We start from the raw sequence: 12,404 nt of genomic DNA, 5'->3' as shown, positions 1-12,404 counted from the left end.
ACAGCTCCCGTGCGGTGCCTTCGTGTGTGTGGCCTCGTGCTGTGCTAGAACCTGTCTTTAACGTACACTGAAGGAGCGGTGTTGGTGACGCTGGTGTGTGCTTTGGTGTCTTCTTTCTCCGTGATCTTGTCTCCAGAGCGGCAAAGCGGTTTCTGGCTAAGACCGAATGGATGCCCAAGGTGCCCAGCAAGACCCACTGGACGCAGGGTGTGGAGTGTTCCTGCAGCTGCAAGGCCATTGTGGACTTGGTGCTTGTGCCCTTGGCTCAGCACTACATGGCAGTGGGCAATGACGCCAGAGCCTTTTATTATCTGCTGGAGGGTGCGGCTGCCTACTTGCACGTCTCCGACAACTACCTGGTGAGTTGCCGTGCTTGCCAGAGCCCACTGCCCGTGGAGTCCTCTCAAGTGCCTTGCCCTGGGCAAGCCCATTTCCCCACTGCAACAGGGCCTGCCTGGGGGCCTTCCTTTGTGGGGACTCGGGGATGAATTGGTGGGAGGGAGACCCAGCGTTTGCCTCCTGTTTGCCTCTCCTGTGGCAAGAGAGACAGGGCCATGAAGCAGCCCCTTGGTGCAAGGTGCACCTCCCAGGAGGTGGTGCAAAGGAGTGCTTGTGCGCGTGGTGTGAGAGGCAGCGTGACTGTGCTTGGGTGGGCATCACCAGGGGCAGATGCAGGCCTCCTCAGCAAGATGTTGGAGGCACCTGGGAGTGCTGGGGCTGGGGACAGGCTTGGCAGCGATGCTCAGCTGCTCTCTGTGTGCTTGTTCAAAGGCCTTCCGGAACCTGCAGAAAGCAGAAGTGCTGAGGACCTTGGTGGCTAAGAAGGGAAACGCGCTTGCTTGCTTTGAAGAAGCCACTTTGCTGAGCCTCAAAGGAGAGGTAAGGTGACAGGGTGGTTTTGGTGGGCTCCCCCAGTGGGTGGAGTTGAATGCTTTCCTGTGGGGTAGGGTGGGGTGGGGCAGGTTCTCCCTGGCCCACCTCACTGCAACTGCTCTCAGCCTGCTTTCCTGGGGCCCCTTTGCCCCCTGGCCCAAACCAGCTGAGGTCCTGGCCTTGATTCCGCCAGACACATGCAATTGGTTATGTGCTGAATCGGAGCCCTTTGGGAGCCTTCCCAGTATCCTTGTTCTTAGCGTTCCCAGTAGCTGGGAGGCTCAGGATTCCCAGCTGTGCCTGGGGCTGCTTGATGGACTGGGGATGAGCTTTTGTTCCAAACGGGACTGCCTTGAAAGCCCTTTTGCTGTGCAGGTCTGCTACCATATGGGACAAACGGAGCTGGCGAAGACAACGATCAGGAAGGCATTGAGCCTGCTGAAGAGGAAATTCCCCACGACCTCCACTGGCGCCGCCCTGCAGCTTGTGCTGGAAAAGTCAGAGCATGCCTCTCGCAAGAAGAACAGAGACTGCTCCGTTCCTCAGGAGGCAGGGTAAGAAGCAGAAGGGAAAGCAAAGGCTCTTCTAGGCAGAGGGAAAGCTGCTGAGGGAGCTGGAGGCTAATGGATGGAGCAGCTGTGGGTTGTATTGGGCAGCTACTGGGGTGTTGGCATGGGAGATGGTGTTGGTGAGAGCAGGGAGGTGTTAGTGGGGAGCAGAGTGTGGGGAGGGGAAGGGAGTGTGCTGGCAGGAGCAGGAGGTGGGCCTGTCGGCGTAAGGGGAGGTGAGCTATGAGAGGGAGGAAGCTCAGAGGCTGTAGCCAGGCGCAGGCCTCCCGTGCAAGGCCCCTTTTCCTCCCGGAGGCCAGCTTTGCTTGGCCTGCCTAGGCTGTAGTGCCAAGACACCGTCTTTAGCAGTCACGTTTCCTGGGTGGTGCTCCTTGGTTCTGCCGCTTGTATCGCTGCGGCCGTGCCTGCGTCAGCTACCCCTCTGCAAGGAGGTGCAGCCGTCTCCTCCATCCCCCTGCTTCCCCCGCCCCGTGGGACTTGGCACAGTGCGCCTAGCGGCTGTGGCCCAGCAGTTTCCCTTGTGTGGCAGGAGGCAGAGGCTCCCCTGGCTGTTCCGGCAAAGCCACTGCCTGTCCTTACTGCGGCAGCTCTTCAGCCTGGAGAGCGCCGCCGGCAGTCGGAGGCTCTCCCGCCTGGCAGCACTCATGAAGGTGAACACGGCCGAGGAGTCCGAGGACGCGAGTCATGTGAGTGCCTTCTCTCTGCAGCAGCAGACCCGCCCTGACGCGGCTCCTTTTCCCTGGCCTGGCAAGAGTACCAGCAGGGCCTGCCCCCGGCAAGAAGAGCCCAAAGATGTGCGTGTGCCTGCCCTTTTCTGGATGAACTTCCAGAGGGTGTGGGTTGCTGCTGCTTTTGGTAGTCCCTCGCGTTGGATTAGTTTCCTAATTGTGAGCATGGAGGTGGTTCTGGCTTTAAGGCAGCACCACTGTGTGTATTCTGTAGTTTCCTCGTGGCTCTTGATAATGCTGGTGTGCAAGGCCGGGGGCCCCTATCTTGGCACAGCTGCAGTCAGCAGTGGCAGTAGGAAGAAGAGTAGGTCGTATGGGTGCGCGCTGTGAGAGTGGAAGAGGGAAGCTGGCAGTTGGGTTGTGGCCTGTCCCCTCCAGGCCAGGGAATTGCCCTAGAGAGACAGTCGTGTGCATTGTCGTGTTTGGACCCTTCTAGGTCCTCTTGTCCTACCTGGAATATGCGCTGTGCTGCCAGAACCTGGGCTGCCGGGAAGAGTGGCTGCAATACGGGCGGGCGGCCGTGCAGCTTAGCGCTGAGGTGCAGCTCTTTGGAGGAGGGGTATTAAACACAGCCAGCTTTGCCCAGGCCCTGTCCCATCTGACCCTCAGCCTGGGAAATCTGCCTCTGTCCGTCGACGTAGGTAGGTACTGCCCCCGCCGCCTGCAAGAAGGCATCTCTGCCGAGAGAGCCGGTGCAAGTCTGCTTGTTCTCTTCCCAGGCTATCGTGCTGAGAGGCTCTGCATGGAGCTGCAGAAGCCTGACCTGGGCTGCGTGGTTCTCAGGACCCTCTTCACGGCACTCTTTCTCCAGATGAGGTAATCCCGGTGCTGGAGAGAGTGGGGGTTGCGCAGTGTCAGGGGTCAGGGACCTTTGGGTGAGAACAGGCCTGCTGGAGAAAGTGGGACGGAGTTGGGAGGAAGAGCAAAGAAGGGAAAACGAGGGAGAGAGAGGTGCTGGGAAGGGGAGTGTGAAGTGTCTGGAGGTGCTGCCTGGGCTCCCAGCCCGTGGAGAGGCTCCCTGGAGGCTCGTTGTGTTCCTCCCCAGGTACCCGGAATGTGAGGCAGTGCTGCGCAGGCTAGAGGAGCAGGTGTCTGGAGCAGATGAGATCGTTGGGCAGGCATGCTTCTTCTGCTGCTGCTTAGACCTCTTGCTTGATGCTGGTAAGTGCTCAGTGAGGAGGGCCCCCGAGAGCCTGTTTGCTGGGCAGGCAAGGCTGCCCCCCTGGAGCTGTGGGCCAGAGCTGGGGGCTTTGTGCACGGTATAAACAGGCAGAGCCCTCCCAGCACAAGCAGAAGTGCACCGTCAGTACAAGACTTCTAGAGACTGGAGTAGACAATACAAGAGTTCTGCCAGGTTTCCCTGTCCTCTGGAAACATGGAAACAGTTCCGCTGGCCAAAGCAGTTTTTCTCCTGGTAGAACAATGACCCCAGAGCCTCCAGCAATCCTTATATTTCCTCCACAGAGCTTTCCGCTGTGCGCGTTTCTCTCTTTGCCTGCATCCTCGTTATTTTTTTTCCCTTTTGCATTTCTAACATGGGAGCCAAGAGTAATTTGACAGTGCTTTCAGTTATGCTCTTTCCTAGCTGTGTTTTGAGATTGCCCCTTCTGAAAGCTCTTCTCCGCCTCGCTCTGCTCTGGCTCCCCAGGAAGCAGGGCTAGCAGTGCTGGCATGTGCCTGAGCAGGAGGCACCGAAGAGCCTGTGCTCTGGGGTCGCTGTCCTTGCTGCTCAGTGGCAGCGTGCCTTTGTGCAGTGCTAGAAAGCTGCAGATTTCTCAAGGGCAAGACGTGGTGTCAGGGGAGTTGAGAGTTCTCTTGTTTCCTTCCTGATGTTCTCTGCCCTTGCGTTCAAGGGCAGTTCTGTGCACTTGAGCAGCCCTGAGGAGCTAGGGTAGAAGTGCAGCCCTTGCCTGCTTCCTGTGAGGTTTGTTGCTCTGTGAGTGCTTTGCCTGCCAAGAACTTTGCCAGCTGCGCTGGAGCTTTCTGCTGCTCTGAATGCCTGAGGCACGGTGAGGCCAGGGAGGGAGGTGCTGCTTCGCTGCTTCTCTGAGAGACATTTGTATTGCAGGGTGGCAGTATAAGTCCTTTGAAGAGTGCAGGAGGTTCGTGGAGCAGAACGAAGCCAACTGCCTTCTCCAGGCGCAGAGCAGCATCCTGCTTGGACTGTATTCATCCCTGGCTCTTTGGTAAGTTGGAGACTTGCTTTGAGTGGGGAGAGGCCCAGGCAGTGGTTGTGTCTGGGAAAGGGGGAGCTCTGCGTTCATCCCATGCCCCCATCCCATGTCCACCAAGGCGGCTGCTTCTGGAGCACAGTGGTGAAAGGGGCCAGGGGGCCACGCAGGATGAGCAAGGTGGCAAGGAGCCCCAGGTTGTGCTGCTGTGGAGCCCTGCCAGGGAAGGATGCCTTGGCGGCATTCAGCCACAGCCTTCCTTTTCCCCTTGAATGTTGGGGGGGGACTGGTGTGGCTCTCTCTCAGCGCAGAAAAGCGATGCAGGCCGAATGCTGCCTAAGTGCAAGAGCTTGGCTCGGGGAGGGCACGAGGGCTTGGAGCAATGCTGTGTTTGTGGGAGAAGGCAGCCATTGTCCCAGTCTCCTGCCTAGCATGGCTTGTGTCTCCTGGGTGCCTGCAAGGGACTGGGTTCCAGTCCTTGCAGTTTCCCTGTGGTCTCGCTCATCACTGTGGGGGAGTGCTGAGTGCTGCTGGCTCACAAACAGACCCGCATGTGCACAGGTTTATAAACAGGTCAAGCAAACTGGAGGGAAGGGGAGCAGAGAGGACCCTGTTGGGAGGGACAGCAGTAGATTCCTGCTCAGCTGTGATGTAGCAGGGAGACGAGAACACCAAGTTCACACGGGAGAGAAGGAATTGAGCTACTGCTGCCTGATTACAATGCAGTGCTCTCAGGGATGCTTATCAGGAGCAGCTACAACATGCTGTGGTTCAGCCCCCACCCCACCAGTGCGCCCCCAGTAGCTTCCTTGACCTAGAGGATGCATTGCCTCTGGAAGCCAGGTTGGGGCTGGAGCCTATGGCCTACGAGACCTCTTGGTTACTTGCTCATCTCTACAAAATGTGCCTGAGTGTGTGTTTGTCTGTGTTTCTTTTTTTCCTCTGGACAATGTAGGTTTGCAAGGCTTGGGCAGTGGGACAACTTCCAGAAGCCCTTTGAAAAGGCCAAGAGGCTGCTGAAGAGCACTGGCGCCTGCCTTGTGGCCAGCCAAGCGTGCAGCCGGCTCCTGGAGTGCCATAGCCTGGTGCTGAAAAAGGACATGGAGCACGGCTCGTGGAGGGCCCGTGAGAGCTGCCGCAGGGCTCTAAGGGTGAGGGATGTGGAGGAAGGGGAGGGGCATGCTGCAAGGGCCCTCTGGGGAAAGCTGTGTTGCTAGCAGCAGTGGGTTGACCTGTGCAGGTAGAAGCAGCCACGACAGGATGGAGTCAGGGTAGTGCCAGAGGGTAGCGGCTTAGGGAGCAACGTGGCTAAAGACTCCTGTAACAGAGGTGTCAGCAAGAGGGGGCCGAGAAGGCAGTCAGGTGAAGGCAGTCTTCCTGGGCATGTGAGAACTCCCTTGTGGGACTGTTTGGCCCAAACAGGAGAGGAGAAGAGCCTTGCTCAGCCATGAGCTAGTGAGCCCTGCTGAAATGCCTGCTCCATAGGAGGTGTTAGGGCTCAGGAGAGATCTGTGTGGTACCTCAGCCTTGCTAGCTGTGCACTCCTCCTTTCTTTGTGGCTGGTTTTTCTCTTTGGGGATTTGGTGCCCTTCTCTGTGCCAAGCCATCGCTGGGCTCTCTGACTTGTCCTGATGTACCTCTCTGCTGTTTTCTCGAAAGCTTGCCGAAGAGGTTTTCTCTCGGTGCTCCACAAGCCCCGTCTTCTACCCCAGAGTCTACCACCTGAAAGCCTACATTTTCCTGATGCTGGGGAATGAAGAGCAGAGCCTGCTGTGCCTCAACCAGGGCCTCCAAGCCTGTGAAGACCATGGCAACCTGCTGGAGAAGACTTGGCTGGAGATGAGCACTGTAAGTTGCTCACCTGTGCCTTTGAGTTGCTTCCTGGGCAGAAGTTGAGCCTGCTGTAGCAGAAGGTGGGCTGCACTGTACTGTGGCAGGTAGCCCCAGAGAGAGCCCCCCGAGAGCTTCAGGGGCATGTGCTCAAAGTCCTGTGAGAGCTGGTAGGTGCTCTTAGCCCTGCTCAAGAGGAAGATAGAGACAGCTGTGATCCCTCTCTGCCAGGTGGGGCTGGACTGGTACGTGAGGAAGCAGTATGCCCTGCAGCTGCTCCTTTGCAGCATCTCTGCTTGGCAGAGTGGTGGTGAAGTGGAATCTTTCCCTGCTCCTTAAGGCAGCTCTGGGAGGCCAGGGTCAACGTGTGCTGAGTCTGAATTGGCCTTGCCTCTCCTTCTGCTCACTGAGAGGTTTTGGCAGCATGGCTCATTGGCTGATGGATGGAACAAGCTGCTGAGAGAGGCCTTAGTTGCCTTCCCAGGCAGAAGTCATGGCTCTGGAGGTCACGTGCTCTTCTCAGCTCTCACTGTGCCTTTTTCCCCCCCTCCTTTAGGAGTGCTGGTTCACTGGAAAAGGCCGCCTGGGAGATTTGTGGCTGAAGACAGCCCCACATTTTCCCCACCTGAACCAAGCAAAGCCAGAGGTCTGTAGCTCCAGGTACCTGCTGAAGCTGCCAGCACTGCAAAGGGAGGATTCTTCTCCAGGAATTAAATTCTGACACTGCTAGTCCAAGCACTTCTTCCTTTCCTTCTTCCTTTAATATACTCAGCATCATTCTTCGGCCCCCTGCTTGTATTCTGCCTCGTTCTCTCCTTTCCCACAACAATGTTTGCACAACCTGAGTCAAACTGAACCAACACCTACACAATTACTAAGGTCAATACTCAAAACAAAAAATCAAAAAACAAAACAGTCTGAGCATTCTGAAGAGCTTAGCATTTAGGCTTCCATCAAGCGAGGAATATGATAAATAAGGCACAAAGCGCTCCAGAGAAGGTGAAGCTCTGGGGGTTAGTTAATTCCTATAGTTCTATAGTAGTTCCCAAGTATTATTCGTTCTCCTGGGTAGAGGTAATGCATCAGGCCATTTCAGGCCATCTCTGCCCAGCTCATTGCCAGTTTGGTTCTCCTGTTGGAGTTTCTCCTTGCTGCAGCCCCATGGGATTGGGGCTGTAGGCACAATGCAACTTCTGTTCTCTCTGCAGGCTTTATGCACAAGGGGATGTCTAGGGTTATACCTTTGTGATGAGTTAGTAGAGCAAAATGCATGTCCTTGGTGGAACTCATGTCCTGCAGCAGGTGTTTCTTAAGAAGACACAGATGTTAGGTCCTTGGCAGAGAGAACATTTTAAAATAAAGACATAGTTTACAGCCACCAAAGTAGGGAAGTTGGTAAAAGTATTATGTACTCGTGTCCCTGATTAATGAAATGGTAGGTATTGTTATTTTTTTTAAAAAAGTAACATTCTCTGGATAAAGGCATCCTGTATAAACTCCGTGTAAGCTGCCACAGGGCCCTCCCTTAATTGGGGAGTACCTTGCTGCCGCAGTCGTCCATGATTAATAAAGAAATAGAAGTGAGGCATCCCACATACATGACTGCAGACCCATTAGAAGCCAAAGGACAAATTTCCTGTTCCCAGACAGTTGAATTAAGATGCCCCATCGGTCACGGGGGAATCGCAGTGCGGGCATCCACTTCTCACTGGGTAGAATCTTGGGGGAAGTCCCACTGCCCAGAGCAGGGTCCACACCTTGGGGGGTGGCATTAATCTTTCATAGTTCGCACTGTTGTTCTCCCCAGAAGTCACAGCTTAAACCAATTGCAAGCCCAATCATCTGTTGATCCAGTCAGGATTCAGTCTTGCCTACAACTGCCTTGGTTTCCTTTCCATCACTCAGTTCCCCACTGTGCTACCAACAGTGAGAGTTTCTGCAGTGCCATCTCATCTCTCATCACTCCATTCCGTCACAGCCCTGCAGTGTGGTGCCTCAAGCCGTAGGCGCCCCAGAGGTTGCCCACTGGTGGGAGGCACCAGCGCATGCTGCTGGGATCGGGGCTGTGCTATCCAGGAGGCCCACTCTTGCCTGCAAGCTGTAACACCTGCTGACTCATCAGCTCCCAAACTGATGCCACAGGTCTTGAGTAGCAGAAGAAATCCTCAGTGTCCACTGCAGAGAGAATCAGGAAATGCTGTGAAGACAGGCAAAATCAAGCAGTTGTGAGAGGGGGCAGGGGGGCTCCAGCAGAGAAGGGGCCAAAGTCCTTTGTGTCCGGGCTGTTGACCTTGGAGTGAATTTGCAGGAGCAGCAGGTGGGGGCCCTGGGGGTGGCACCTGCTGAAATTGTCTGTCTGCAGCCACGTTGTGTCGTCCTATTCCTGCACGCTGCAGAGCTCCACAGCAGCTCAGGAGGTGCAAGCCTTCAGGAGAGACCTGAAGTCAGGTTCCTGCTGTTTGTGCCTAAGAAACCGCAGGAGGTTTCTTAGGAAGGCAGGGATGAAGCTCACACTTGTGGCCACAGTCACTTTGCGTGGGACGTGCTCCAGGACGTAAATCCTGGCGTTAGGCACGTCTTTGGTGAACTGCCTTAGTCTCATGTCCCTGTGAAAGAGATGCCAGAGTCTTGCAGCCTTTCCCTAGAGGCAAAGAGTATGGTTTTGGGGCCTCAGTCCTACCACCAGCTGCGAGTGGCCTCGGGACCCCATGCATGTGTGCGTGTGACGGTCCTCGTGGCAGTGCTGCTGCCTCCGGGCTACAGGATCTTTTGCAAGCCCAGCCTTGGTGAGGGTCTGGCCCAGGTTAGTCCCTCTCTCCCTACGGATACAGAGACACTAATTCTACACCGGGAAGAAGAGAACAAACTCTGAACTGTAACTGCCCTAAGACTACTGTAACCACCTACACACCGAGGCTACTGTAACCAACACCAAACTCTGGATCCTAATAACTAATAGCAACACTAATAATGCTAATATCACTCATACTAACTGTAACTAACACCTGTCCTCAGGAAGACAAATAGCTATGCCCTATTTGTCCCTTCTACCTAACTGTGACTAAGAGTAACTACACGCTAAGAATTCAATAACCAACGCCACGCTATCGTAATACTGTAATCCGACTAATGCTTATCCTAAATAACCCGTCCTATCCAATTACGTACCCTACAGTCCAAGGAGAGCTGTGGCGGAGTGGTGGGAGGTGATCGCGGGCACTGTGTCCGTGCTGCAGGGGAGGTGGAAGGGAGTCTGGGAGGAGGGGCCGCACAGCAACTCTCTGCACCTCCAAGCCCGGTGCCTTGGGCTCGTCTTCCCCTGGCTAGGTGCCAGCACCAGCCTGGTCTTGCTGGGGGGAGGCCGTGCCCTGGCTGGTGGGCAGCGGGGGCCTCCTGCTGGGCTAGCACCTCCTCCTCCTTCTTCTTAGGCTCCAGAGCACGGCCTTGGGGCATCAGACAGGCCGCCCCCTCACAGCATCAACCTCCAGAGTCTCCCCTCCTCCTCCTTCATGGGGTCCACCTGCATGGGCTCTGGGTGCCCATGGTGGCTGCGGTGCTCTGCAGGAGGGCAGCGTGGTTGTCCCAGATGGTTGTGTCCACCTTCATCTTGGTGCACAGTGCTGCCTTCCTCTCCAACCACAGCCACTGTGACTGGCTCACGGTGGCAAGAACCGAGAGCTCAATACAGTACAGCCCCCGGAGTGGGAGGCTCCAGAGGGGGTTGCCTTTGCTTGCAGCAGCAGGTTGTGTGCTGGTGCTGATCTGAGTTACAGGTAGGAGTGGAAAGCTTCTCCCCAAATCCAGGTGTTTTCTGGCAGTGCTGTGCACAGCTGCAGGCCGGTGCTGCGGCAGGAACTGTAGAAAGGAGCTGTGAAAGGAGCATCAGCAAGATGCTGCTGGAGCTCCCTGCTGCCCTGGCACCGAGGGAGCTGCTCTCTCCAGACTGAGTCACTCAGAAGTTACAAAATCGATGAATTCTACCTGGGAAATGGAACTCTCTTACATTGAAGTGGACTGCTCTCAGGGGTTATTGGTGTTATTTCACATTCTGATACCATTATTATTTATAATAATAGGACTGATTTATAGGAATACTGATTTGTTTAATCCTTTTCAGGGAGCTAATCAGATGGAAAATGAGGACAGTGTTAATTTTTGTTATGCATGCCCTTTGCTACAACTAACCTGACTGTGCAGCTTATACAGGCCTTTGGAAAGTCCATAACGTGTCTCAGATTATTGCTTGCTTGCCTATTCCCAAATCTGCCAGACCACCCATGCCGTGGGAGACACTTAGACCTAACTTAACATCCATACGGGAACTACTGAAGTTGTTTAATGAGACTTGCTAGGTAAGTGATATTATCAAGTCTCAAAGGGCAGAATTGCTGGAACGATGTTGTGGAAACCCTGCAAATAGCTGCCAGGACTCAAGGACAAGGGAGAGAGGGTATCGTAAATCAGTATTGCAAAGGACCACCAGCTCCAGACGAATAACCTCGAGGAAAGCACAACACTGTGAAGAATGTGAGGGGCAGAGAAGACCAGAATAGCAGAATTAGCCGGAGTTGCCTGTAAGTTCATTAAGGCTTTATCTCGACCTTGCTCTATGCCTACTGGTTGCTTGCATACCGGGAAACAGAACCCAGTTTGGGGAAAGCAATCTGGCCCAAACTGCTGAGGCGAAGGGCGTCTCTTAGACGATGATGCGTCTCCAGCAGAGCTGAGAAAACGCAGCCACTTTGCTAGGTGGTTTTTCACTCCTCCTGAACCCCACCAAGAGAATGCAAAATACTTTTCAGTAGCACTTGGTAGGCCTGCACTTGGCCAAACTAACAGAAAAATGGCATTTCTATCCCTTGAAATCCCATAGGTCTCCCTTGGCCCTGCGCCCGCCTGGGTGGCCTTTGCCCACCTCGCCCGCTCCTGGGGCTGCGCACGTCTCTCCTTCCTCCCAGCCCCTCAGCCCAGACTGCTGCCTGCTGCTCAGGGCTGGCTCTGCCCAGCCTCATTTCCCAGCCTCTCTAGGTATCTCCCACAGCCGCTGAAAGGCTCTGTGGATGCTTCTCTTTCCTGATCAGCTATTTCGAGTGGAGGGGAATGCAGGAAGGCTGCTGAATGGCCAACATGCCAGGAGACACTGCCCAAAGATGGCATCAGGAAATGCTTTCCTTCCGAGCTGCTTCGGGAGGCATTTGGAAAGGAGACTTCTCCCCCAACTACGGCAAGCAGCCATTCCTTCTCAGGTATGTTTTGCTTCTGCTCAGAATTGCAAGTCTTTCCTTTCCCAAAAGACACTTTCAAGCAACAGCTCCCAGGTTTGGAAACCTCCTTGCTTTGTAGGCTTGCTAGTGCCCCCCCCCCCCCGGCCAGGCCTTGTCCTTTTAGCCTTGCAGGGAAATGCACACCGATTTCAAACAAACAAGGAAAACCTGCCAGGGCAGCAGCTGGGCCTCGAGCTGGTGGGCGCTGATGTTAGCAAGATCCCAAGGCAAAAGCCCATCTCTTAACAGCTAAGGACCCCGAAGGGCACACAAGGTCCACCCCAAAACTAGTCTTTAGTTGCCAATCAGTGGGACCCCTGCAGAGCAGATGAGGCCTCGATGACCAGTGTCCTGTATCCTCTCTGTGGCACACGAGGGTCCCTGGGCAGAGATGTCCTGGTGCTTGGGAGCACATGGGTGAGAGCGGCTAAACCCTGTAGAGCCCGGGGGGAGCAGGCCGGAGCGCCTCATCTGGGGAGTCTGTAAATCACTATCGCTTCCCCTTCCCTAAGGCCTTGCACTGCTGAGCTTTCTGATCTTAATTTCCCAGTGTTTCTTCTGGCCAGCTGTCACGCAGGACCTCAGCTGCTGCCTGCCGTGTTGAAGGGTTCCCATTGCTCGGCAGTCCCCAGAGATCTGCAGTGACTCAGGGGAGGGCGGAGGTGACACCAGTCCCAGGACAGGGAGCCCAGGCCCAGGCTCGCTGCGGGGCCTGGCAGGGGAAGGAACTCTGATTGTGGGGCAGCGTGGGGCAGCAGGAGGCGGACAGCTTCCCCAGGCCAGCGGGGGCTGTGGCAGTCCCTTCTCCTCCATACGTGAATTTGCTCTAGACCGGGTCACCTTGCACAAGGACTTTGTCAGGCTGCTGCTTGGCCTCTCAAGTCCTCCCTAACCTCTGGAGCTCTGTTCAGGCCCGTTGTAACCTACCTGCAAACAGCAGAGCCATCGCCTGCTGCCTCAGCCACTCGG

At 55.4% G+C, this 12,404-nt stretch overlaps 1 protein-coding gene across 1 annotated transcript in view; it reads left to right on the top strand.

Annotated features, from left to right (window-relative positions):
- The window catches only part of LOC134154550 (adenylate cyclase type 10-like), a 45,046-nt gene extending 38,154 nt beyond the window's left edge, over positions 1 to 6,892 (top strand). The window contains exons 32-42 of the mRNA XM_062601223.1: positions 137 to 359; positions 772 to 879; positions 1,249 to 1,427; positions 1,972 to 2,128; positions 2,607 to 2,811; positions 2,890 to 2,986; positions 3,216 to 3,331; positions 4,239 to 4,356; positions 5,297 to 5,492; positions 6,001 to 6,189; positions 6,728 to 6,892. Coding sequence (XP_062457207.1) covers positions 137 to 359; positions 772 to 879; positions 1,249 to 1,427; positions 1,972 to 2,128; positions 2,607 to 2,811; positions 2,890 to 2,986; positions 3,216 to 3,331; positions 4,239 to 4,356; positions 5,297 to 5,492; positions 6,001 to 6,189; positions 6,728 to 6,892 — 1,753 coding nt within the window. The remainder of the gene's footprint in view (positions 1 to 136; positions 360 to 771; positions 880 to 1,248; positions 1,428 to 1,971; positions 2,129 to 2,606; positions 2,812 to 2,889; positions 2,987 to 3,215; positions 3,332 to 4,238; positions 4,357 to 5,296; positions 5,493 to 6,000; positions 6,190 to 6,727) is intronic.
- The last annotated feature ends 5,512 nt before the right edge of the window (positions 6,893 to 12,404 follow it).

Source organism: Rhea pennata, unplaced genomic scaffold, assembly GCF_028389875.1.
Source record: "Rhea pennata isolate bPtePen1 unplaced genomic scaffold, bPtePen1.pri scaffold_32, whole genome shotgun sequence".
Taxonomy (NCBI): Eukaryota; Metazoa; Chordata; class Aves; order Rheiformes; family Rheidae; genus Rhea; species Rhea pennata.
This window is presented reverse-complemented; position numbering and strand designations above follow the sequence as displayed.